At 36.7% G+C, this 26,958-nt stretch overlaps 1 protein-coding gene across 1 annotated transcript in view; it reads right to left on the reverse strand.

Annotated features, from left to right (window-relative positions):
* The window catches only part of SOS2 (SOS Ras/Rho guanine nucleotide exchange factor 2), a 109,509-nt gene that overhangs the window by 73,016 nt on the left and 9,535 nt on the right, over window positions 1-26,958 (reverse strand). Inside the window, exons 2-3 of the mRNA XM_069082324.1 lie at window positions 6,379-6,504; window positions 438-569 (exon numbers count right to left, since the gene is read on the reverse strand). Coding sequence (XP_068938425.1) covers window positions 438-569; window positions 6,379-6,504 — 258 coding nt within the window. The remainder of the gene's footprint in view (window positions 1-437; window positions 570-6,378; window positions 6,505-26,958) is intronic.

A 26,958-nucleotide genomic window follows, 5' to 3' on the forward strand; every position in this document is an offset into this window, starting at 1 on the left:
TGCTTGCATGAAACATAATCAGGAATGGTAGTTCCCAGAAAAAGTCTCAATGGTATGGATTACTAGTACTGTTCCACAAATACAGGTATTCCAAAAGTCCAAAGTTTCAATAGCTTAAAAGTATACTAAGACTTTTGGGACAACCTGTATACCCAATACACCCTAACACAGAGAATTGACTGAATGTTCATTTATTAAGCATTAAATATTATTATTTATTAAGTATTAAATAATTATTATTTAAGTATTATTATAAAATTCTCTAATAAAAGTTACAAAAGAATTGTATCTAAATTTATGGAAAGTCTTACCAATGTAATACTTCTACATTTGGTTAATAAAAAATTATTTCAAATAAATGATTTTAAAATAAATATAGACTATGTATATAAATAAAAGATTATTTACAATAAAGATATGCTTTTGAATTTTTATACCTTCAATAAAGGATGGATTTTATCCACAGGTAACAAGAGAGGGGTCCTTCGTTTTCGTTTTTCTATGGCAGACTGTGCATCAGCAATAGCCCACTTGTCAATTGGATGAGGAAAAGTCTTTTGAACACGTTCCTGTTCATATTACAGAAATATGTTTGTACTTAAGTTTTCACAGAGGTGTTCATAAAATACAAAACCAAAATAAAACTTAACTTTAACATTATCCTTAACTTTGCAAAAGATACTTGCTCATTTTTCAGCCTTCCTAATGCTGATTTTTTAATATGTTTGGTTTTTTTTTTTTTTGCAAGAGATTGTAAGATAAGAAGGACAATGTTCTCATGTATAGCAAGATCTGAGGTTGACAACTTAACTTGCAGGTGACTTCTCAATCTGCTATTTGTCTCATTTCTGTAGTTAATTTCATAATCCCAAATTCTAGCATATCCTAAAGATTTATTTGGATATATTCTGTTAACTGCAAAAATTTTAACACCTCTCACACTTGATCCCAATTAAGCTCAAAAGCCCCACTCCAGTTCATCAAATATTATTTATTAAATAAACTGGGGAAATCTCCTTTCCCATAAAAATAGCTAATTATATCTGTTTATATATTACAACTGCCAATCTCTTAGAAATAAACATTTAAATTATTGAATACACAATTTATTGACAATTAACTCAATAATAAAACCAAAGACTAAGAGGGTTCTATACTCCTACCTCAATAATCACAGAAGTCCTGGACTTCTGGATTGAATCAGAGACATGACCTAGGTAGGAATAAGGACTAGACAATCTTTTTGAATGAATCAGTCAAAGGCATTTTAAGTAGGTACAAAAAAATCCTTGATCGATTTGGAAATAGTGAACAGTGAGATGACATTACATAGGAAGTGTATTAGCCTAGAGGAAGAAATTTGTTTAAGTCCTAAAGGGCTTATATAAAGTAGAAAACTAGTTCAAATTCGAGGATTCCAGTGGCAAGCCAAGAGAGCAATTTCAGCCAAGTCCCTTGTTAGGAGGTTTTGAACGTCTCATCAATATCCAAGCAGGGTCTCAGAAACAGAAATGACTGGTGGCCATGTCTGTATGAAGAAAGATAGTCTCAGGAGTCTACAAAGAGACCAGCAGAAAACTACACTGTTAGATAAGGAGAATTTCCTAAGACTCCAGGAAAAAAAAAGAAAAGAATTTCCAGAAAAATGATTTCCAAGAGTTGTGTTATCCCTTTTGTCCAAACACATCCACTTTCCCCTGCACTCCATATGTACTTATGGGAGAGCGCGCCTCTGGTTTGAAGGGATGTTTTCTCCCAAATATTCTTGCTGTACCACCTTAGTAAGTACACATTTATAAAAGCTAAATTAATCTGGTTGGCTAATTGGTATCAACTAATAATCAGAGGGAAACACATAATGGGGATTCAGGAGTGGCCTCCATCTGCTGACTCAGCCCCACTCTGTATGAGTGGGGAATTGAGAGAGTAACTCCAGACCATGGGACATATAATTATCAACAATATTTTAGTTATGGCACTATCTAGCCCAAGTCACCTCAGAAAATGACTATAACTCGGGATTGATTTGCTTTAGAAAAGACAGTCCTACACCATTTAAATCACAATGCCTTAAAAAGTCTCTTCATAACTGATGATGAGTAAAGTGAGCAAAGCCAGGAGAGCATCATACACAGTAACAGCAACATTGTGCAAGGATCAACTATGATAGACTTAGCTCTTCTCAGCAATACAATGAGCTAAGACAATTACAAAAGACTCATGATGGAAAATGCTATCCACATCCACAGAAAGAACTATATTGAATCTGAATGCAGATCAAAGCACACTATTTTTACTTTTTTTTTCTTTCTCATGGTTTTTCCCTTTTGCTATGATTCTTTTTTTCACAACATGACTAATGTAGAAATATGTTTAATATGGCTGTACATGTATAACCTATATTAGATTGCTTACCATCTTAGGAAGGAGAGAGGGGAGACTGGGAGGGACGAAGAAAAAAATTGAAACCCAAATCTTATAAAAATGAATGTTGAAAACTAAAAAATAAATTTTTTAAATAAATTTTTTAAACTCTCTTCATAGAATCATTTTCATTCTCTTTAAAAGAAAGGGATGAGGAACTGATCTGTGATTTCACTTGTATAAGGAATTTCTAGGTTACAAAAGACCCTCTGCCAATTCAAGTCAGCACCTCCAACAGCTACCTAAAGCACTAAGAGAGTGTATTGCAATAGCCAATAGTTGTCAGGGATGACACCTGAACCCAAGTCTGACCCAAGGTCAGCTCTATACCACTATACCAATACTGTCTCTGTTTTTCTTAAAAAGGATTTTAGTAGTTTAATAAAGAAAGAGCTCTGTTTTCTCCAGTCATGACAGGAACATAATTTTTGTCAGTCATCTATCTAAGGCTCACTCCTCATATAATTAGCTTCATGTTTATTTAAAAAATAACAATTAGAGGGGCATAATCAAGATGGTAGAGTAGAAAAAGGACTTCCTTGGGGCTCTGGCTCCCACCTCCTCCAATTCAAGTAAAAGGTGACTCTGAACAAACTTTGGAGCTACAGAACACACAAAAATGACACAGAGAAGCCAACCTCCTACTGAGGACAGCCCAAAAGGCTGGCAGGAAGGGGCCAGTACCACGCTCTGGGAGCCAACCCTAGCCCCAGGCAAAAGCCAGAGTCTTTAGCCTCAGGGCGGGCCTGACCAGCAGCTGGCTAGAGGGATTTCAGATCACTAGCAGCTGTGGCAGTTTCCAGAATTATTAACCCATATATGCTAAGGACCAAGCGAGAGGTCAGTAAAGTGTGGACTTTGGGTTCCAGTAACTTGGAAGTATGGTTGGCCTTTACCCCTGGGGCAAGAAGTCGCTGAGGTTCCATGGCCTGTGCTGCTTCAAAGCTTCAGGCCTGCAGATTGTAGGGGGACCAAGTGACCAGTCTGAGGGGTAATCACACTTGCTCTAACCTGCTTGGATCTGGATTGAAGGCTAGGGTGGAGGTCCTGGGTGCATGACCAGTTTCCTAGAGCATGTGGAGGCTTCAGAGAGGGCACCTAAATAATACCTCCCAGATCAAGAAGAAAATATTACAAGCAGCCAGGAAGAAACAATTGGAATATGGTGGAAACACAATCAGGATAACACAGGATCTGGCAGCTTCTACACTGAGGGATTGAAGGGCTTGGAATATGATATTCAGGAGGTCAAAGGAGCTGGCATTAAAACGAAGAATTGCCTACCTAGCAAAACTGAGTATCATGTTCCAGGTGAAAATATGGTCATTCAGTGGAAAAGAGGACTTTCAAGCATTCTTTTTATTTTTTTAAGCAACTGGGGTTAAGTAGCTTGCTCAAGGTTACACGGCCAGTTACTTCTGGGTGTGGTGCTAAGTATCTGAGCCTGCATTTGATCCCCAGGTCATCCTGACACTAGGGCCAGAGCTCTTAACTCGTTGAGCCACCTGGCTGCCCCTAAGCAATTGGGGTTAAGTAACTTGCTCAAGGTTACACGGCCAGGTGTTTCTGGGTGGGTGCTAAGTGTCTGAGCATGGATTCGATCCCCAGGTCATCCCAACACTGGGGCTGGTACTCTTACTCGCTGTGCTACCTGGCTGCCCCCTTTCAAGCATTCTTGATGAAAAAAACCAGAGCTGAATAGAAAATTTGACATTCATATACAAGAAGCAAGAGAAGCTTGAGAAGGTAAACAGGGAAAAGAAATCATAAGGAACTTATCAAAGTAGAACTACTTATATTCCTACATGGAAAAACGGTAACTGTAACTTACAAAACTTTTCTTAGTATGAAAATAGTTGAAGGGAATTGAAATGTATACACACATATGTATATATGTGTATATACATATCTACAGGTATACACAGACAAAGGGCACAGGACCAATTGAATAGGAAGGGATGATACTTAAAAGGTGAAATTAAGAGGTGAAAGAGGAATATAATGAGAGGAGATGGGGAGAGACAAAATGGGGTAAATTATCTCATACAGAAGAGGCAAGCGGAAACTGTTACAATGGAGGGGAAAAACAGGAAGGCAAAAGGGAATGAGAACTTTTATTCTCATTGAGTTTGGCTTAGGGAGGGAATAACATACACACTAAATAGGGTATCTCACCCTACAGGAGAGTAGGGGGAAAGGGGACGAGAGGGGGGATGATGGAAGGGAGGGCAGGCTGGGGGGGGGGAGGAAAGTGGGAAACACCCACTTTTGAAAAGGGACAGGATCAAAGTAGAGAATAGAACAACTCGGGGATGGGATGGAATGGAGGGATATATAGTCAGTCTTTCACAATATATCCACTATAGAAATGTTTTGCATAGCTACACATGTACAACCTATATTGAATTGCTTATCTTCCCAGTAAGGGTGGATGACAAGGGAGGAAGGGAATGAATCTGGAATTCAAAGCTTTAAAATCAAATGTTATAAAATATGTGTATATACTATTATCAATATTATTTTACATGTAACTGGGAAATAAGATATACAGGCACTGGGGCATAGAGATCCACTGTACCCTTCTGGAAAGTCAGAGGCAGTATGGGAAAAGATATCGAAGAGAGCAGATTGGAGGAGGGGGATATCCAGTGGGATCACTATTTTGGGGTGGGGGGTAGGGGGAAAAACAGGGAGAAAATTTGTAACTAAAAATCTTTTTCTTTTTTTTTAAATCTTGCAGAAATGAATGATGTAAACTAGAAGTTAATAATGCATTTGATAAAAAAATAACACTTAAAATTATTTTTCCAAGAAAAATTTTCCTCATCTGCTGTCTTCTCCTTAGTTTTTCTCAAACCATCTCCATTAATCCTCTCTTCTCAGTTTTTTTCCAAATACCATGACAGAACTCTCTCACAGAATGACTTCACTCTTCAAGTTTCTTAGAGATAGTAACTATAACCTCTGTAGGAAATGGTTCTGAGACAGGTTCTACAAGAGTAAAGAATTCTTTTAGAGAGAAAGTTCTGAACATAGATCATCAGGTATATGCAAGATGTAATTGCAAGAGGATAAAGATAGTATACGTATTGTGTGAAATGTGCCAGATGATTTTATAATAAGGTTCCTAATGTAACAGCTTCTATTCATATTAGTAGGAACAAATAAGATTCTCTTGCTAGCTTTAGGTATAATAATGGGGATTCAATAACAAGGGTGATGGAAGGAATTAGATGGAATGATAGACTTTTTTAGGGGTGGACTTATGATGGCTATTGGTGAAACACACCTTTAAAAGACCTATAATGCAGAAAAATATAGTGCCTTCTCAATTAACATTATGGTATGGACAACTACATTTTTATAAACATATACAAATTAGTTAAATGTATTTTATCAGGCTTTTCTATTTTAAGACATTACTCTCTAGAATTTTAACAAACTAAAAAAAAAAACATCTTGAAAACAATTAACATACCAAAGGTAAAAAAAAACTATTGTGCCTTTTTCAAACTCCTTTTAATTGTACAGATTTAATATTAAAATCTAATTGCACACATAGATTTGGTAAATAAATGATTCGTTTTATGAATCCTTAAAAATCCTACTAGCTAAAAAGTACTTCAAAATTCAAGTGTTTTTTTTTATTAGAAGCATCTCCTAATTTTAGAACAAATAAAAGAAGTAACAAATAATATAGCCCAAAGTTTTCTTTTTTGAAGGTAAGCTGATATTAGCAAATAATTCTGATTTAATTTCCTTTGAACTGATACCCAAAATAATTATCTTAAAACAAGCACTGACCTAATTTACAGTAGGGTTTTTTTTTTTAGTTTGAGTATACAAGCTTAAGTTTTTGAGTAGTGATGGCTGAATATGTTTTGTTACTATGATTTCCAAGGTGAATCACTCCAGTATAGCATTTGAAATAAAATTAACATTATCTTTTCTTACCTCTACATCTTGAACAGTCCTTGGCTGTGCAATGCATAATTTATTTAGCAGTTGAAGGATCAACTCTTCAATATAATATAGAGAATCTTCTTTTGCTGACAGATTGGGGTGAACTTGATGCTGAACCTACAAAGACAATTAGTTTATTACTTGTTGGTAAAAAAAAAAAAAGATACTCAACAAAAGTCAAGAGGACAGGATATATACAATTTGTAATACTTTATTTTAAAATTAAGACAAAAGGATGAGGCAAAAAATATATTGCTTATTTTTCCTTGTAGGTTTTTTCCTTGTCATAGAGGATCAGTTGGAAAAAGGTCATTATTTTACAATAGTAGAGTTGCCCTGAGGAAATGATAGCCAGGCAGAAAAAGAAGAGAAGACATAAACATCATAGGGAAACAAATGATGCTTTAAAAATATTCAGGAATTTTTAACACCCTCCCTGAAATAAACTATCCTTTATTTTCTGCCTACTTCTGGCAAAATTCCTTTTTTAGAAAATGGATGTGACATGATAATGTCAATTAAATTCATATGAAGAAGTAGAAGTGAATATATATTGTGGCATGATACATCAGAGAGGAGTTCAATCCCACTACATAGACAGTAATCCCACGCAGAACACCAGATATCATGAAGGCAGAATCAACAGAACTTTGGTAATAGATTGGGTAAGTGGGGAGGGGGGAAGAGCATAAGGTGTTGAGGACAACACCTAGGTTGTAAGCCTGGGTAACTGGGAAAATGGTAGTGGCCTTGATAGTAACAGTGAAGTTCCGAAGATTGCCAGGAAGAGGAGGGGAAGAGGAGAGGGAATTTAAGATGTTGAGTTTAAGATGTCTATGGGACAGATAGTTCAGTTAGTTCAAAATGTCCAATTGGCAGTTGGTGATAAGAGACAGGAGGACGGTGGGGGGGAGGGGAAGGGGGGATTAGGGTTGAATAAATATGTCTAAAGAATCATTTACATATAGAAATGATAATTGAGGCCATGGGAACTGATGAGATCACCAAAATAAAAAGTATGCAGAGGTCAGCAAGCTACCTGAGGGCCAAATCCTGTGAGTTAAGATTGCTTTCTTTTTTTACATTTTTAAATGCAATAAAACCTTATTTAAAAATGTAAAAATTTAAAAAAAATTAAAAATGTAAAAATCATTTTTGGTTTATACAAGTAGTTTGACAATGGCTGGTATCAAGAGACAAGAGAAGAGGACCCAGGACAGAACTTTGGGGGACATCCATGGCTAGTGGATATAGTCTGTATGAAGATCCAACAAAGAAGACTGAGGAAGAGTCAGATAAGTAGAAGAATCAGAACAGAACAGTGTCACAGAAACCTAGAGAGAAGAGAGCATGGAGGAGAAAGTGTTTCAAAGAAGACAGTGTTTCAAAGTTAGCAAAGGATAAATATCCGGGGTGGGCAGACACTAGATTGGCAATTAAAAGATGATTGGTAACTTTGAAGAGAGCAGTTTAAAATGAATGATCAGGTCAGAAGTCAGACTATAGAGTTCAAAACAGTGTGAAGAAAGGAAATGGAGGTACTGATCATAAACAGTTTTCTCAAAAATTTAGCCAGGAAAAGAGGATACATAGCATAGGATGAGAGAGTTAGCAGGTATAAACTGTGCTCTAAGTACAAAACCAACAGAGCAGGTAGAAGACAGTGGCCGGAGCCCACGATCAAACAGGATCCAACCACCTCATCCAAGAGGCAGGTTGGAGGGGAAGAGCCTGGCCCAGACACAAAGCCCCAAACAAGGAACTGAGGCTAGAGATACCTAAAAGAAAATGACACCAAACACTATGAAGAAATATGAATCAAAAGATATCCACAAAATAAATCCAAAATAGAGTAAAACCACAAGCATAAGCAGAGCCTCAGGGAAAAAACCCAAAGTCTTTGCTACAAAAACACGTAGATTAAAATTAATCAAGAGATTAAAAAAGAAGAGCTCTTCAGGAAAAATGGGAAGAATAGTTCAGAAAAGAAGGTATAAAATTTCACTCATTGTCATAAGACTCCCTGAAAATTAGGAGAGGACAAACAGAACTCAATAACTCTATGACACAAAAATAAATATCAAAAACAAAATAAGTGATTAAAAAAATGTAAGAAAATTTAAGGAATCTAACACACACACAAACTCATCTAGAAAACAGGAAGGAGAGAACATGTAAGAATCAGTGGAGTACTGAAAACCATAATCAAAATTTTTAAGAGTCTGGATACAATATTCTAGAAAACTGTCAACAAAAATTATAGATTTACCAAATGACAAAGTGTAAAAGAAGAAATTTCTAGATAATGAATATGACAGTCATGTTTTGGGAAAAACCTCCAAAATAAAAATAAAATAAATAAAAATAAAAAACTCCCAAGAATATCATAGCCCAAACCTAGAACATTCAAGTCAAAGAAAAAGACACTGCAAGCAAACAGAATGAAGTACAACTGAACAACAGTCAAGAATACATATGACTTGGCAATATCTACAAAAAAGGTTAAGAAAATCTTAGAACACAATATCCCTAAAACCAAAAGACAAAGGCTTATAACCAAGAATAAATTATCCCACATGCTTCCTCACCTCTTAACAGAGAAATGATGAGAAAAAAAGATATAGAATGAGACATATATTTTCAGAAATGGCCAATGGGTGGATGCTGTGCTTAAGTATGCCACCTTCCTACAAGAAAGGGTTTTTTTGTTTGTTTGGTTGGTTGGTTGTTATTGGGTTTTGGTTTGTTTTTTTTAGAGAAAAAGAGCATGCATCCCTGAAGCATTTTTTAAAAATACACCAGAGAATAAAAGTGGGTTCAAAGGGAAACACAGATAATCAGACTAGCATATAACTATGATGTTAAACTTAATATATTCTTTTAAAAAACCAAGTTGTATGTAATCAAGACTAATCGTTTCATATAAAACATTCTTAGTCTGTTCTTTGTATATGGAAATGTTTGTGTTTATGTTCAAATATGTTCAGAATATTAAAAAAATTTCACTTAAAATTAACTATCTACTAATAGTTTCATATATGCAATGTTATAGCAACAGGGTAAAGAGGCTAGATTGTTCCAAAGAACAACACCCTCAATCACATCAAGTAAGAACACAAATATTAGGGACTAGAAAGATCTGAAAAGCTGATTCCCTCACCTAAAACTTAAGAAAGTGAAAGGATTTTCACAAACACATGAGAAAAGCATCTAAAGGATCCATAATGCTTAATAAAATGAAATCTGACTCCTTTCCCCCCCAAGGAAATAAAATATTAAAAACCCTAAAACAATTACCTATTTTTCAAAAGAAAGAATTCATTATTCTCTCCTCATATTTCCTCAAACTCGCATCTATTCCAAAATTTTCCATTGCTATCAATGATAGTACCATTCTTCCTTCCACACTAAAGTTTCAGTTTTCTTTCCCTCTTTCCAAAACTCCCAAGTCCCATCTATCACAAAATGCTGAATTTTTCTCTGTAAATTCTGACCACAAACATACTAGTTTGGGCTCTCATACCCTCACATCCAAATTACTTCAACAGACAACGTGTTAACTTATCTTCAGTTTCTCTCCATTTTAATCCTGTACATGACTTTTGTATAAACATTTCTTTTATTGGAGTAGGCATAGGGCATTTTACTTATTTATTCATTTTAAAGAAATAAGAGCACAGCAAAGGTACGAAAACGTACTGTGACCTCCAAAGAAGGAACTGAACCTTCCTTAAAATTAATTTCCAATTTTTTATTATTCTAATATAACAGAAGACTGACTAATCAGAATCTGGTCCTAAGACCTTGCTTGCTACCAAATCATATGGAAAAATCTGGTAAGCCTGATTCTAGAAGTGCCTGATGTAGAAAGGGCCCTGTTCTCTGCTTCAGAATATATACAGTTATTCTATAACTATCAATTTACCCTGTGATGAAGAGGACTCTTAATTGACTACTCACTTAGAACTGGATGTGTGTTTAAAAGGTACTAATTAGCCATCAAATGGAAATCTCTTTCCTGTCTGGCTGCATTTGAGTGAAGAGAGAAGACTGCTATAAGGTTCTGAGTAGAGAGAAAGAACAAGTACTAGCAGCCTTTCTCCCCACCAAAGTCAACATCAACAATGAGCACAGGGCCTTGCTGTTGCTTATGTTTATATTGAAATGTTCAAGTTCACTGGTATTTGTCAAGTTCGTTGTAACAGGTAGGATTGAAATCAACCTATCCCATTTAACCTGGATGCATTTATCAGGTGAGAACACATCTTGATTAAATTAATCAAATGAGGATAAACAAGACCTAAATATCTAATCAGAATTTTGAGTCTGAAAAGTCCTTGGATAAGCCAGAGCAATGTTGAAAGTGTTAAAAATTAGTCAAGAAACTGCATCACGCTGTGTGGGAAACCTGTTCCAAAGTCTTGATGAAGTCTTTTATTTTTTTCTTGCTTTTTGGAGGGAGGAAGGGGTTAAGTTGACTTGCCCAAAGTCACACAGCTTGTAAGTGTTAAGTGTCTGAGGCTGCATTTGAACTCAGGCCCTCCGAACTCCAGGGCCGGTGCTCTATTCCCTGTGCCACCACCTAGCCACCTGTTGGTGAAGTCTTAAATAAAAGTGGTGATTATGGATATTATGATCATAATGGAAAAGTTTCCAGCTTCTCTCTATAACATATAATGCTGGCTATTGGTTTTATGATAGTAGAGAAAGGTCCATTTATTGTTGAACTTTTTATTTTTTATTAACACAAATATATGTTGTACTGTTTTTAAAGTCTTTTTGTACATCTATTAATATAAGCATATGATTTTTATTATTTTTTGCTGATATAAATACAATCTGGTCATAATATACAGTTTTTTTAAAATATGTTGTTATACAATCTTTGTGAATATTTTCTTTAACATTTATTTTAACATTTCTTTAGCATCTATATTCATTAGGAAGGGGCAGTTAGGTGACACAGTGGACAGAATGCCAGTATTAAACAAATCAACTCCCAACCCTTCAGAATTATCCCTAAGAGTGCTAGAAGGAAAAGTAGCCAGCAGCCCTCTAGGGACCAAACCCGCTAGTGCTTGCTAGGGGAGACTGAGAGAGTGAGCTCCAAACAATTTTGCTACATTTTAAAACCTTTTTTTTTTTTTTTACAAATTAGAGGGTGCTCATTCATATTAGCAGGCAAACAAATTCAAATTCACAAGCCTGCTTTATAGAATAGAGATAATAGTAGAAAGAAGACAACTTATAGTCAGGAAGCCTAGACCTAGGTCTGGATTCTGCTTCCATTGCTTCTATCACTTATAAGTAGTATGACTATGGGCAAGTCACAACCTCTCTTAAGTTTCAGTTTCTTCATCTACAAAATTGGAATGATAATAATCATAACAATAACTCTACCCCCTTTGATATGGAAGAGAAAAAATCTGTTTTAGCAGCAGGAGTGGAAACATTTATAAAGTCATCAGTCTTCTGAAGTACTGAAGAAATGTGTTCAAAACTGTTAGGCAATGGCTGAACAAGTTGTGGTGTATGCATGTAATGGAATACTATTGCGCTATAAGAAACAAGGAGCAGATGGACTTCATATTTACCTGGAGAGGCTTATACGAACTGTTGCTGAGTGAGAAGAGTAGAGCCAGGAGAAATTTGTACACAACTACAGACACAACATACGTGTGACAACCAACTTTGATAGACTGGACTCTTCTCGGCAATGCAGTGATATAAGTCAATCCCAAAAGACTCATGATGGAGACAGATGTCTATATCCAGAGAAAGAACTAGAAAGAACTGAGTTTGAATCCAGATTGAAGCAAACTACCGGATCCTTTTCTTTTTCTTGTTTGGTTTTGTTTCCTCTTTCCCATTTTTCATTCCATCAGATACAATTCGTCATTATACCCTGACTAATGTCTAATGTGAAAGTATTTGCAGATCCTATACTTGATTGTATGCCATCATGGGGGGCGGGGAGGGGAAGAGAGGGGGAGAAAATTTGAAACTCAAGGAAATGTGGAACTGAATCTTGTAAACTAAAAGTAAACAAACAAATTAATAGAGACCAAAAAATTAAAAATAAAATAAAACTGTTAGGCATACAGAGAATTAATGAATACCCGATCAATTAAATATTCAGTACTAGCACCAACTGGTCAGGCTTTAAAATCAATTCTTTACCTAGGTAATTACTAAAACATTAAGTAATGTCCTAACAAATTTCTGAGCCCAAGTGATTTGCTAAGGTAAGACAGCCAGATTAAATGATTTATATTTTTCTTTTGACATCCTACTATTCCTCTTCTACAGAGAATTGGGAAATTCTTAGCATAACGTTATTGTAATACTCCAAAAATAGAACAAAAATAAAATGACTCTTACTATGCATATCTTTACAATTATTAGAATGAAGTTTTCTTTTAAAAATATGTAAAGGCAAACTAAATTACTAGTTTTGTCAGTTTATGGAAGCATTTAAAATTTCCAAAAAATTAAACAGACTTGTACAAATGAATGTGTTTATTTATATGTGTCAAGTCCAAGAAATCAGGCAATAAGGCTAAACAGAAATTTAACAATCACTTCATGTTTTTAATACTTTTTACTTGTATGAATTTCAACAAGTCACTTAACCTCCCTAGGTCATGGATCCATGTAATGGGAATGCAAATTTGGAAGATCTTCCCTGCCCCTAGGCTAAAGTGCACCTGGAGCCTGGGGTGGGAGGCTTGTTTTTCAGTAGATACTTCTTGATTGGCCAGGAGAAGGCTATATAAACCCTGATGTGAGGCTTTATTTTGGGGGCTCACTTTGAGAAGTGTTCTGTGATTTGATATGGATTCTTGGCAGCCGTTGTCTGGAGCCCCCCCCCCCTTTGAAAAACCCAGATGTTGAAACCCAGATGTTAACTGGGTATGGATGTAATGGTTGGACAGTTTGAAATCTGTCCACTTGATCTGTTTCTGTCTTGATAATTCTGCCTGTATACTTTGAAGTTCAGGGTGCTGACCTTTTTCCCTTGACCGAGGTAAACAATATATGTTTGACTGATTAAAGTAAGCTTGTTAACCCATTTTGAGTTGCTTTCCTTTATCAAAGCAGATCCAAGAACCTGTGCTGGCAGCAAACCCTGAGGACGCTTGGGGTGCTTGCTGCTACAATCCATCATCTGTAAAAATAAGGTTACTATACCGAATAACTGCTAAAGAGATCCCTTCTAGCTCAAAATTCATGGCCTATTTAAGTTTTTACTGGAATCACTTAAGTTTATAGTCTTACTGTTAAGTGAATCACAACTATGGAAATATTATGCAGTATTATGCAGCTAAAAATACAAGTAATACATTAAAAATCATATTCTCAATCAAGTTTCTTGAGCAATTAAATAAGTAGTTCTCAGAATTTAAAACTGGAGGGAAGGGTCTTAAAAATAATTTAGTTCAACTCTCTCATTTTAACACATGAGGAAATTAAGGTCTAGTGAGGTTAACTGACTTGACCAAGGACGCAGATACGGTGAATAGCAGAGCCAGAATTCCAAGTCCTTGTAGAAGGTTCCTTCCACTGTCGAGACTGTGGTTTATAAAATAATCAGAATTATTTTAGTAAATAATTCACAAAGCTGTTTTTAACATTAAAGAATACGATGTTAATAATATAAATTTCATTTTATTTTAAATAATTAGAAAATCCTAAGTGCTATATTTCAACAATAAAAACCAAAGAAAAATATTAAATTCCACCCATAAAACTACTCCAGCAGGGAATCAAGATGACAGTGAGAGATAGCAACATAATATACTTCTCTAAGAATTTTACATCTTGGTATTCCAGGGACAAGTAAAATAAACATTACTTCATAAATACAAACTCACTTAGCATAGTTTCCTAAAAGACTGGTCAGAAAAAAGCACAATTAAAATAATTTACAATTGCAATGGTCATTTAACAAGTTAGACTTCTTTTCTAGTTACTCCATTTTTAAAAATTACAATAAAGTATTTCCTTTTACAAGACAGATAAGACATGAAATTGATCTGACATGACTATAAAAGATTTTGGCCATAAAACTGTGGTCAGCATTACTTAAAATCAGATCGTCAAAACAAAAATAAAACACTGTACCCCAGAAGTGTCTTCCCAAGTTACATTTATTATTTCCTCCATCATCAAGTATTTAAGGGTCAAAAAACTTTATCAATCAGAATAAAGATGAATTAAAAGTCACTGGAAACAATAACAGCTTCAAGATGTCCAATATACTGGAGCAAAAAACAATTCAAAATGGATGTTCTATAAATGGAAGTTGAAATTGCACTTAAGATGATGAAGTCAGGGAGAATGGCTAGAAGAGACCAACCACATATTGAAGAAAACCACGCTGGATGCAATCTAATCATGAAAGCATTGCCAGATCACAAATAATTTCAAAGAAGATACCCCTCTCTTTTGGAAAAAAAAAAACCCTCACAGACAATATTATTACTCACTCTTCTTCCAAAATCAATCAAGAGACTATCAATAGCTACCAACTCATGTGCCTTTCTCATCTTTATAAAATATTTATACGAACAATTCATATCCACATTGAGCATACTCAATGAAAATATAAGAAGGAAAAGACAGGCTTTTGCAAATGATCTTTCTATGATAGCCAACATCTTTATAGTCACCCATCTGATTGAAAGGTACAGGGGATAATTACAAGAACCTGCTGTGTTCAATGGTGATTAAAACAATAGTCTCCAAAGTTGGAGCCAGTATCCCCAAGCATGGTAGAAAACATTCAATGGGGGTACAAAAAGAAAATGTAGACTTGGACCTTCCTATTCTCAATATGGCCAGTTTCTCAGGAAGACAGACTTTCTAAGATTAGCTGTTGAGGCTGAGGTGGATTGTTACTTCTTTCCCTCAAGGGTATATATGGGCTGAATGAGAAGCAAGGGTTCTGGTAGGGAGGGAGAGTAGGGCATGAACAGCTGCAGCAAGAAGCAAACATGGGGACTATGGGGAAGGATGAAGAGAACAGGGGATAGTAGGGTCTAGGAGGCTTGGGCTGGAGTGCCCATAAAAGTGGCAGGGTACATAAGATTTATCAGGACTACAGCTGGACACAGGTCACTTAGGGCAGTAGACCCAGTAGGCTGATAGAAGGTAACAATCAATCAGCGAGTATTTGTTAATCACCTACTATGTATACATTACTATGTTCAAGGAATATGAAAATTAAAATGAGAGTCCTTTCCCTGAAGCAGTTTACATTTTATCAGGGAAGGCATCATGTGTCTTGGTGTGGTTCGGTCTTTTCAGTTGTGACTGACTCCATGACCCCATTTGAGATTTTCTTGACAGAGACTAGAGGGGTTTGCTATTTCCTTCTCCAGTTCATTTTATAGATGAGAAAACTGAGACAGAGTTAAGTGAGTTGCCCAGGGTCACACAGCAAGTATCTGAGGGTAGATTTGAACTCAAGTGTTCCTAACTCTGGGCCCAATCAATGTTCTATTCACTGTGCACCCAGCTGCCCTATGTACAAACATTGGTTTATACCGTTCCCCACAAGAAAAGATAATCTTAGGGAAATCACTAGCAGGTTGGAGGGTGAAAGGTAGAGAGGGAATCAGGAACAATATCATATAGAAGATGGTCCCTAAACTGAGTGCTGAAGGAAAGGAAGGATTCTTGGGGGTGGCAGTGAGAAGAGAATGCATTCCTGTAATAGAGGCCAGCAGAAGGAAGATGACAAGTCTTGTACAATGAGCAGTGAGCAGTAAGATGCCCAGTTTGGCTGGACCAAGGAGAATGTGAAAGAGAATAATGTGTAATAAAACTGCAAAAGTAGATGGAAGCCAGGGAAGCTGGGTGGCGCAGTGAATAGAGCACAAGCCCTTAAGTCGTAAGGACCTGAGTTCAAATCTGACCTCAGACACTTAACACTTACTAACCGTGTGATAACCCCAATTGCCCTGCTTTCCCCCACCTCCAAAAAAGGTAAAAAAAAAAAAAAGTAGATGGAAGTCAGGTAGTGAACAGCTTTAAATGCCAAACAGAAAATTATGCAGAAACCTATATAATAAAGAAAACAATGAATGGGGATTATTCCAAAAGATTGTCCTTGAGATGATATTAAGATGTTGAGAAAAGCAAAGAATGATGGTAGAAAATAATAAAGAGGGAAGAGGTTCTAGCATCCTTAGTTCCTGTAAGCTACTTTGCAAAGCCTTGTTCTGCAAAGAAAAAAGAATTAGGATACTGAAGCTTCACAAAGCAAATAGATCTCAGTCCTCTATGTGACTTGTGACTCACTAATCAGGCAGGGCCTTTCAAGAACTGCCTCTATCATTCTGGGTAAATGCAGCTACTAAGTACCAGTATAGATTGCAATGGGATTTTGTGGTAGAACAGGCATTTTCTTGACTCAGTGTCCCTGACTTTCTACAACCTGATTGGCCCCAGCTTCCCTGACAGCTTCTTGGCCTGGGGGAATAAAAGGTCCCAACCTTATAAGCTGGTGCCTCTCTAAGAGCAACTGTATCCTTGCTGTGTATCCTTGCTGTGTTTGAATAAAATAAACTTCCTTTGTTAAATGACTCATAAATGTTTCATTTCATCCTAACATACAGCCCAACCCAAGAGTTCAGGAGTTTAAAGCTCCACCTACAACAGCTTTAAATGCCAGACTAAGGAGTTTGACCTTCACGTAGGAGATAACAGGAAACAATGAATGATTCTGACCAGAGGCATGACATTACCAGATCTCTGCATAAGGAAAATAAGTCTGGCAGTTAAAATGAAGGATAATTTGGAAGGTGAAGAGAAGATTCCATACAGTGGCATGATAGCAATATGAATAAATAAGAAGAAAAAAGAGATGCTCACAGATTTAGAGGTAGAAAGGACCTTAAAGGTCACTTAGTTCAACCTTCTCATTTATTTTATTGACGAGAAAACTGAAGCCCAAAGAGGTTTAGTAACTCATCTATGGTCACAACATTTCCGCTAGCATCTCTACAATTATTCTTTCTCCACTTCATTTCATCCTGGATACTACCCACAAGCTAGTTAGAGCTAGCCCCGGTACATCCCTAGGTAAAGGGTACTTTCTGGGTTGCAATGAAGCTTCATGCTGAAGGACTGAGGCATGGTAGAAGAGGTCAGGAGCCACTGTAAGTGTTGTTTAAAAGATTACTGGAACATAGAGATACCACAAGATTGAAGAAGGGAAAATGTCATACTGATTTAAAAAAAGAATAAAATCTATAAACTAAAAGCCAGTAAGCTTGACTTTGACCACTGGGAAAATTCTAGAATAGATCATTAAGGATAACTGTCAAATACCTAGAAAGAGAAAGGATGATTACAAAGAGATAACATGATTCCATAGAGCACAGGTCATACCAGAGTTATCTTGCTTCCTTTTATGACAGGATTATTAAACTTAGCTGAGGGAAATGCTATAGATAGAAAGCACTTAGATATTAGTAAAACTTTTGATAAAGTATCTCATATTATCCTTGGGGAGAAAATAGAGAGATGTGGATTAGAAGAGAAGAAAACCAGACTAGAGTGGATGGCACAACTCCAAAGAATTCATTTTTAATGGGTCAATGTCAACATGGCTAGAAACCTCTGTGATTTGTTTGTTCTGTTTAACATTTTCATCAATGACATGGATAAAGATATACTCTTCAAATCTGCAGGTGATATAAAAAGCTAACACACTGGGCCATACAACAGGGACCTAGAAATATCTTGACAGGCTAGAGCACTAGGCTGAATCTAGTAAGATTAAATTCAATAGGAAAAAAATGCAATGTCTTACATTTAATATTTTAAAAATCACCTCACAAGGACAAGCTGGGCAAGCATAGATAGAAACCAGTTATTTTAAAAAAAAAAGAACTTGAGGTTTTAGTTAATTGCAAGCTCAACAACAGTATATGATGTGATGTGGTAGCCAAAAAAAAAAAAAGCTAATGCAATCTTGGGCCGCATTAAGGAAGACATAACTTCTACCAAAAGGGAAGTGATCGTTACGTTGTACTGTGCCTTCATAAGACCTCATCTGGAGTATTTTGTTCAGTTCTAGGTGCGTGGTTTATGAAAAGCCACCAATAAGCTGGCAAATGTCCTGAAGAGGGCAAACAGATGGGGAAGGACCTTGAGTCCCTGTCATAAGGATCACTTCAAGAAACTAGATATATTTAGCCTGGTGGGGGAAAAAAAAGACTTAAAAGGGGATATGATAGCTGTCAAAGTATTTGCAAAGTGGTGATAAGGAGAAGTTAGATTTGTTTTGGTTTCAGAGGGCAAACCAAAAGCAATCACTGCAAATTACAAAAGAGCTCATTTAGGTTTTATATCAGGAATAACTGCCTAACAATTATGGCTATTTAAAATAGAATGGGATCACAGTGGAGATTCCTTTCACATACAGTTTGAACTAGCTGGCCCTTCCAAATCTTAAATGTTGTGATCCTAGGGAACAATATATAATAAACCTATAGTAGTCATCTCATTACAGATCATGAAGGAATTTAAATGTAAAAGGGAGAGTTTAAAGGTCAGTACAGCATGCATGACAGACTAATATGCTGGCTCTTCTGATCACCACTATCCTTCAAAAACAGGTTTCTTCTCTTTCTCCTCCTACCTGTCTGGCTACTCTTCAGTATCCTTTGCTAAATCATCATCCATGTCCTGCTCCTTAACCAAGTATACCTCAAGACTCTGTCCTGGGCTCTCCTTTTTCTCTGTGACCTCTCTCTAGGTAATCTACTCAGTTCTCATGGGTTCAATTATCTCTTTTGTTGTTCAGTCATTTTTCAGTCCTGTCCTACTCTTCATTACCCCATTCGGGGTTTTCTTGGCAAAGATACTGGAGTGGTTTGCCATTTCCTTCTCTAGTTCATTTTTACAGATGAGGAAATTGAGACAAACAATGTTAAGTGACTTGCCCAGAGTAACACAGGTAGTAAGTGTCTGAGGCTGGATTTTAACTCAGTAAGTTGAGACTTCTTAATTCCAGGTCTCCTAGGTACCCCTCAATTATTTCTATGCAGGTCTATATATCCTGTCCTAGTTTTGACCTGAGCTCCAGTTCTGCCTATTGAACATGGCATCCCATGTTCTGGGTGTCCCAAAGGCATCTCAAACTCAACACATTCAAAACAGAATTCATTATCTACTCCCCACCCACCCACCCCATATCACTCCTCTTCCAAACTTCCCTTTTTCTGATGATGGCACCAACATCATTCTAGTCACTCAGCCTTGTAACCTCAGATTAATTTTCCAGTATTTATTCTCCCTCACTCCCTCCCACCCCATCTATATCAGAACATTTGCCAATTCTTGTCAATTCTATCTTTTCAATATCTTTCAATTAATCCATTTCCTTCTTGCTACTCACAAAATCATGACCCTTGCCCAGAACCTCAACATTTCACCTGAAAATTATTCTAATACTGTTATCCTATTCAGCCTTGCTGCACCTAAGCCCATTCCAATCCATTTCCCTCAGAGCTACCAAATTGAAATCCTTAAAATACAGGTTTGACAATATAACTCCTCTGCATACAAAGCTTTATTGCTACTCCTCCCCCCCCCACACACACACACCTCCTATTGTCTAGAGGGTAATGTTAGAGATTACAAAATCTTGGACAAAAAAATCCAAATACCATAGGGGCACAGGTTATATTTTCTTTGCTGTTTGTTGTCCACTGAAGGCAAGGAATAAAGAAAGAAAACTTGATTCCGGAAGGAAACAGTTGGAAAAAAAGGAATCTTGAAAATCGAATCAAAAGATCTTTAAATTAAAAAGGATACAAAGAGAAAAGCTGCCCAGCACAGAGTAACTAAAATGAAGACTAATTGTTAAGCCATCCATTCTATTTAACAGAAAACAAAACCCAAGGAAGTAACCAACCAAAAAATTCATGACCCCAAGAGTCTTACATAAATACAGAAAGTGTCAACAAGCAAAAAGAGCTAGACATCTAAAATCCAAGAAAGTAAATCTGATCTCTCGGGTATTACTAAGACCTGGTGGAATGAAAATCATTCTCTTATTAAAAAGAAACAGGATAAGAAAAGGAGGAGTTGAGATTACTGTTGCATGGTGTTTTAAGAAAATATGCTTATATGGGGCAGCTAGGTGGAGAAGTGAATAGAGCACCACCCCTGAAGTCAGGAGGACCAGAGTTCAAATCTTGCCTCACACACTTAACATAAAACTAGCCGGGCGACCTTGGGCAAGTCACTTAACCCCAATTGCCCTACCTTCCCCCTCCAAAAAGCAAAACAAACAAAAAAATATGCTTATGAAGATAGCAGACTGAGCTCTTCCTGACAAATCCTCCACACAGATCTAGGAAACTCAGCAGACCAAGTCCTGATCAGGAAATTCAAGAAAAATGACAGCAAGTCATTTTTCCAATCCAGGGTGGCCCATGGAGAAAGAGTTTTGAAGACACTGGGGACAAGGTCTAGCCAAGAATGACTATAGGCTTTCAAAGCTGGAAATGCAAACATAAGAGTCAAGAGAAAGATAAAAAGGCCAACACAAGTAAACAACCATAAGGGACTAAACTATAATAGTTTGCATTCTAAAACACAGGTCTAATCATGTCACACACACACCCCTTTATTCAATAAACTTGGGGGGGGGGGCACCACTAGGTGCCACTGTGAGTAAAGTGCCGGCCCGGCCTGGAGGACCTGAGTTCAGTTCTAGCTTCAGACACTTAACACCTACACAAAAAAACTAGCCCTGTAACCTTGGGCAAGGTACTTAACCCCAACTGCCCTCTAAAAGGCAAAAAAATAAAATAAATAAATAAAAGCCTATCCAAATAACCTATTGTCCTCTTACCTTTCCAATCTTATAACTTACTTCCTGATACATACTCTTGCATCCACTGGCTGTTCCACAAACAAGACACTCCATCTCTCAGCTCCTACATATTCTCTGGCTTCCTCCACACCTGGAACATTCTCCCTCTTCTACTCTGACTACTGACCTTCTTGGCTTCTTTGAGTCCCAATTCAAATCTCATCTTCTATAGGAAGCTTTCCCCAACCCTCTTAATTTGAATGCCTTCCTTCCTATTATTATTAATTATTTCCTATTTATCTTGTATATAGCTTTGTCTATTTTTGTTTGCATTTAGTCTCCCCATTAGATTGGATTCCTTGAGGGAAGCGACTGTCTTTTGACTCTTTTTGTATCCCCACTTAGCAAAGTGCCTGACATATAGTAAGCAGACTCAATAAATATTAATTGATTGTTCAATTGACTACTATAGGGCCTCTTAATCCTATCATAATCATCATCATCATGGGTCATATTAGATTTACAAGGACACATAAATGTCCTATGGAAAAGATTAGATTTTTTTTCTGTTTTTTTGGCATAGGACACTGCCAATAGCAATGACTGGAAGTTTCGAAGAGGCAATTAGAACTACCCATAAGTAGAAAGGGCTACTTATTTAAGTTCCCCCTCCTTGGAGATCTAGTTGTCAGAGAAGCTAGGTTATGAGTTGGACTAGGCAATTGCTAAGGTCCCTTACAACTCTAAAAATAAATCCTGTGATTCTGTGACTATAAGTTTTAGAATCAATGCTTAAATATACTTTCAAATTTAATTTATTCCACTGGATATGTACCTGAGAATTTTATTGCCTTTGCAAATTTACCTCCTAAAATCAATTAAGAGTCTTCACACTGGTGTGGTAAGGCTGTTAATTAGATACTTCCTCAGACAAGTAGAAAGATTCATTTAAAATACAAATAGCCAGAGGCCAGGAACTTCCTTCTATTAGAACCTAGCTAGATGTGAATGCTCAGCATTAAAGAATGAAAACAGGCAGGCCACTGGCTATGGCTCAGAAATATTTTCCTTATAAAGCATTTCTTTGACATAGGATTAAGTCTACATATAACCAGCAAAGGAATTCATAGACAGAGATCTCATCTATAAATATCATTAGTCTACAAAGCCAAGAAAGAGCAGGAATAGGCAGAGCTAAATCAGTCAGTCCACCAACAAACATTTATTAAGGTCTTCCTATATGCCAGGAACTTAGAAAGGCAAATGACAGTCCTTGCTCTCAAGAAGCTCACAATCTATAGTAGCTAACTTTCATAATATGCTTTAAGGTTTTGAAGACACTTTTTAAAAATATCTTATTCAATCAACACAACCAAGTCAGCTTAAATGTGCTGCATTCTACCCATGAAAAAAAAAAGTCAATCATTTCTGTAAGGAAATAGGAGAGCACCAATAATAATCCTTAATATTTAAAAAGTTCTTAAAGTGGCAACAAAATTCGGCACTTCCTCTCTCCATAAAAGCTATGGTGCTACAGTAGGAGGTAGGACAATGCATGGTCTTACAAATATGGTCAGAAGGTTTTTCATTTCTGGGTTCCATAAACTTCTGCTGAAGAGGAGGCTACTACTTACATTTTAATTCTTTTGAAGGCCTACAATTTCTCATGTTCAACTCTCACTTTGTAAATAAATTCAGCATCTTCTATCGGCACAGAAGAGTCAAACATTTTATGTCCTGGAACTCCTCCTTGCTCCTTAGCGATCTAGTCCCAAATCCCATTCCCCACCAAGCTAAGTCAGGGCACTGGACAGCAGGATGAAGCTGGGAAGGAACTGACTGGGACAAGCCTTGGAGCATCCAAATGTATGTAAAGAGGGGAGAAAGAAAAAGTTAATCAGAGGAGCTAGGTTAGAATCCCATATCAGCTACTCATTTCCTGTGCGACCTCACTGGGTCTCAGTATTTTCTTCTATAAAATGAGGGGACTGGGATAGACCATAAATTCAGCTAGGTGGTGCAGTGGCTAGAGCAGTGGTGGGGAACCTGCAGGCCCAAGGCCACATGTGGTCTTCTAGGTCCTCAAGTGTGGCCCTCTGATTTAATACAAACTTCACAGGACAAATCCTCCAGGCTGCAGGTTCCCTGCCCCTGGGCTAGAGTGTTAGGCCTAGAATCAAGAAGACTCATCTGTTTGCTACAGTTTCTTCATCTGTAAAATGATCTGAAGAAGGAAATGGCAAAACAGTTAACTGCCAAGAAAACCCTAAATGGGGTCACAAAGAGTCCAACACGACTAAAACAACTTAACAACATAGATTCATAAATTTAAGCTAGAAGGGCCCTCAGAGTTAATCTTTATGGTTCTTTTCCAGCTCTAAATCTACAATCCTAGTGTCTAAAAATTAGACTCGTTTTACTTCAGCAAATAGTAATTTGTAAAAGGCTTATAAATATTGAAAAAGCAATATTGGAGTTTAAGTTACAGAGTATCCTATCCTGGTACAGGAGAACAGAGCCTGCATGCAGTACATGGAAATGGAAAGAAAGAGTGCCTTCCCACATAAGAGACATTTCAAAGGAAAGACTAACAGCATCGCATCGTTGACTTGTTAAGTGAAAAGGACAAGTCAGAGGACTCCAGGGTTCTCAACTGGGGTTGATGACATAACAAAAAAGAAATGGGGGGGGGGGTAGTTTTGTTGCAAGGGGTTTGGGTGGGAATAAGAGGGAATGTAAGCATATAAAACTGTTTTGGATACAATTAGAGGCAAAAGTAAGCCTGATATAAGTGAAAATATCTACTAGACAACAGTAGCTATGGAACTAGAACAGAAGTTTCAAATGTCCAGTCAAACCAGATTAAAATGTAATTGGGAAATGTTTAACAAAATAAATAAGAATGCAATACAATACAGATAATGTTAATTTGTGGTTTTCTAAATCTGGAGCAGTAGGGATCCATTTCTATTTGGGTTTGATACCACTGTGAGTCCTCTGCATAAAAACAACCAATGAAACCTCTGGTCTAGAACAACGGAACTCAAAAGTATAGAGACAAAAAAAAAGTAAGCTTTGAACAACTGAACAACAGTAAATTACAGAAAATGGGAGAAGGCAATGGCAAAGGAAATGTAGGTAGGAGGAGATCCAATATAACAACAGCAGAAAGGTAAAAGAGAATAAAGGTGGAGAAAAGGTCAGAAGTTGACAAAAGTCACTGATAACCATCCTGGGAGCAGCACAAGTAATCTTGATCAAGTCATTTCAATAAGAATTTATTAAGTACCTACATTCAGAGAGGTGAAAATGTAACAGCTCCTGTCCTTGAAATATTAACATTCTTCTGGTAGAAAACAACATACATGTAGATAAACATATATGAAAATGAAATAACAGTAAATAAAAAGTAATTTCAGGATGGTATGAGCTCTAGACACTGGTAGGTTCAGGAAAGGCCTCCCGCAGATGACATCTAACTTTAAAAGAAGCTAGTAATTCCAAGAGACAAAGTTAAGGAGGGAATATTTCCCAGCTTTGGTACAGAGACTCCATGCAGACTTAGACAGATGCAGGAAATGGAAGGGAGTATATAGAAAATAGCAAGTAGTCCAGTTTGAATGGAATGTAGAATATGAGAAGGGGAAAAAATATAATGTTAAAATAAGCTAAAACTAGGATATGAAGGCCTTTAACTGCTAGACAAAGGAGGGTTTATATATTATCCTAGAAGCAATAGGGAGTCGCTGAAGTTTCTGGAGCTGGGGTGTAATAGGTCAGATATATGCTTTATTAATATCACTTTGGTAGTTGTGGAGAAGATGAATTAGACAAAGGACAGACGGAGAAAGACAAATTGAAGGCTATTGCAATAATTCAAATAAAAGGAATGACTACTTATAATTACAAAGCTTGTACCCAAAGAAGAAATGAGAAAACACACCTCTTTTTTTTTTCTTAAAAAAAAACACCACCACTACAACAATTAGGCTTGTGGAGGAGTCTCTTCTCACCCCTTCACACCCCCCCCCCACAATCAGCAACGGCCTCTTGCAATATAAGAATATGGTAATAGGAGAAGAGCTTTGAATGCTGATAGTGAGGAATTCCTGGTAGCTTTAGGGTATGGACTCTGGTTCTTTCCAAAAGACCATAGCAATACCCTAGGCAAAGATTTGATCTAAACCCCAAATTAAAGATGGTAGAGGGCAAAGCCAAATACTAAAGGCATATACTCAGCCCAGGAATTGACCCTGGGTGCCCAGCTGAGTGACTCACCCAGATGATATGAAGCTCGCTGGGAGGAGCCACACAAGGTCATCATGGCTAAGAAACAAGGATAGGAGATGTATAACAACAGAGGTACAATATTCTTTGGCAACAAAACAACTATGGCAACAATATGCTCCTTATATTTGTGCTTCTCCATTTATGAACTCTATATGCCCACTCTTCACATTAATTCTATGTGTATTTATGAAGAGCACCCCAAATTTGTGAGAGATGTTGCCACTGTTCTAAATATGCCTTATCAGTAAATTCCTGTATTTTGAGTTAACTGTGTTAACTTAATAAGCTCTTTTAAATGAGCTTACTAATTAAAATGATGTGCTCATTAGTATACTGAGTGAAGAAGATATTTTAAGCAGTGAGCCCTTCTTTTTACTACTCATCTCCCTCAACAAAATTAAACTGGGTTTACCTATCCTAGGTCAAGTCAAGCCTAAAAGGTAGAGCTATATCTTTCCATATAAAAATGCCTCCAAAACCTCCAAATGTTTCATTACTACTGAGGTACCCTTATCTTTACATACCCAAAATGCATCATGTTTAATATCATTCTTAGTTTTACACACTTTAAGGATCTATGATTTCATGAGCCTAAGAACTCTCTCCAAAAAGAGATCACAACCTTCATATCCTGTGATTAATCTGGAAATTAATTGCTCTGAACTTAGCTGGCCAAGTCGTCTAATAATAATTACAGTGTACCTTGGAGACCATATTTAAAGTACTTCCAGGTTCATAAAAGTAACTTGGCATGTGCTTTCAAAGACAAAGACCTTGAAAAGAATAATAACAATAAATTAATAGCATTCATATAGCACTTTAATGTTTGCAAAGCATTTAATATTCATCTTCTTTGATCATTTGAGAATTCAGAGTGAAAGATTCAATCCATGAGTTAAAATCAAGCACCTTTCCTCAGAACAAATAATTCCAATTAGTAGAAAGTGTTTCCTGAACTAAAAGTTTATTATGCTAATATTCAATAAGTTATTTTCACATTTATATGGCACTTTAAAGTTTGCAAAGCACTTTACATACATTATTTCATTGAGCCTCACAAAATCCTGTGAGATAGGTGCTATTATTACCTCTATTTTGCAGATAAGAAAACTGAGGCACAAATAGGTGCTTAATAAGTGTTTATTGACTGAGATAGGTTAAGTGACTCACCCAGTGTTTCCTAGCTAGTGTCTAAGACAGGGTTTGAACTTATGTTTTTCTAAATCCAAATCTAATATATACTGGCCACAAAGATATCCAGCTATTTTCACTATAAATAATTAAAAGTCATAACTTCACAGATAGCACTCTAATGATATAAGATGCTCGGCTAATCTATGTCCCTTTTTAAGTTTCCTTCTCTTCTGTTTTAATGTTTCATGGGCACTCTTTTTTTTTTCAATTTCCTAACCTTTTCTACCTCGTTATCACTATTTATTAATCCC

The sequence above is a fragment of the Petaurus breviceps genome, unplaced genomic scaffold (assembly GCF_028583685.1).
Source record: "Petaurus breviceps papuanus isolate PSGF00001 unplaced genomic scaffold, PetGlider_PUasm1.0 164, whole genome shotgun sequence".
Taxonomy (NCBI): domain Eukaryota; kingdom Metazoa; phylum Chordata; class Mammalia; order Diprotodontia; family Petauridae; genus Petaurus; species Petaurus breviceps.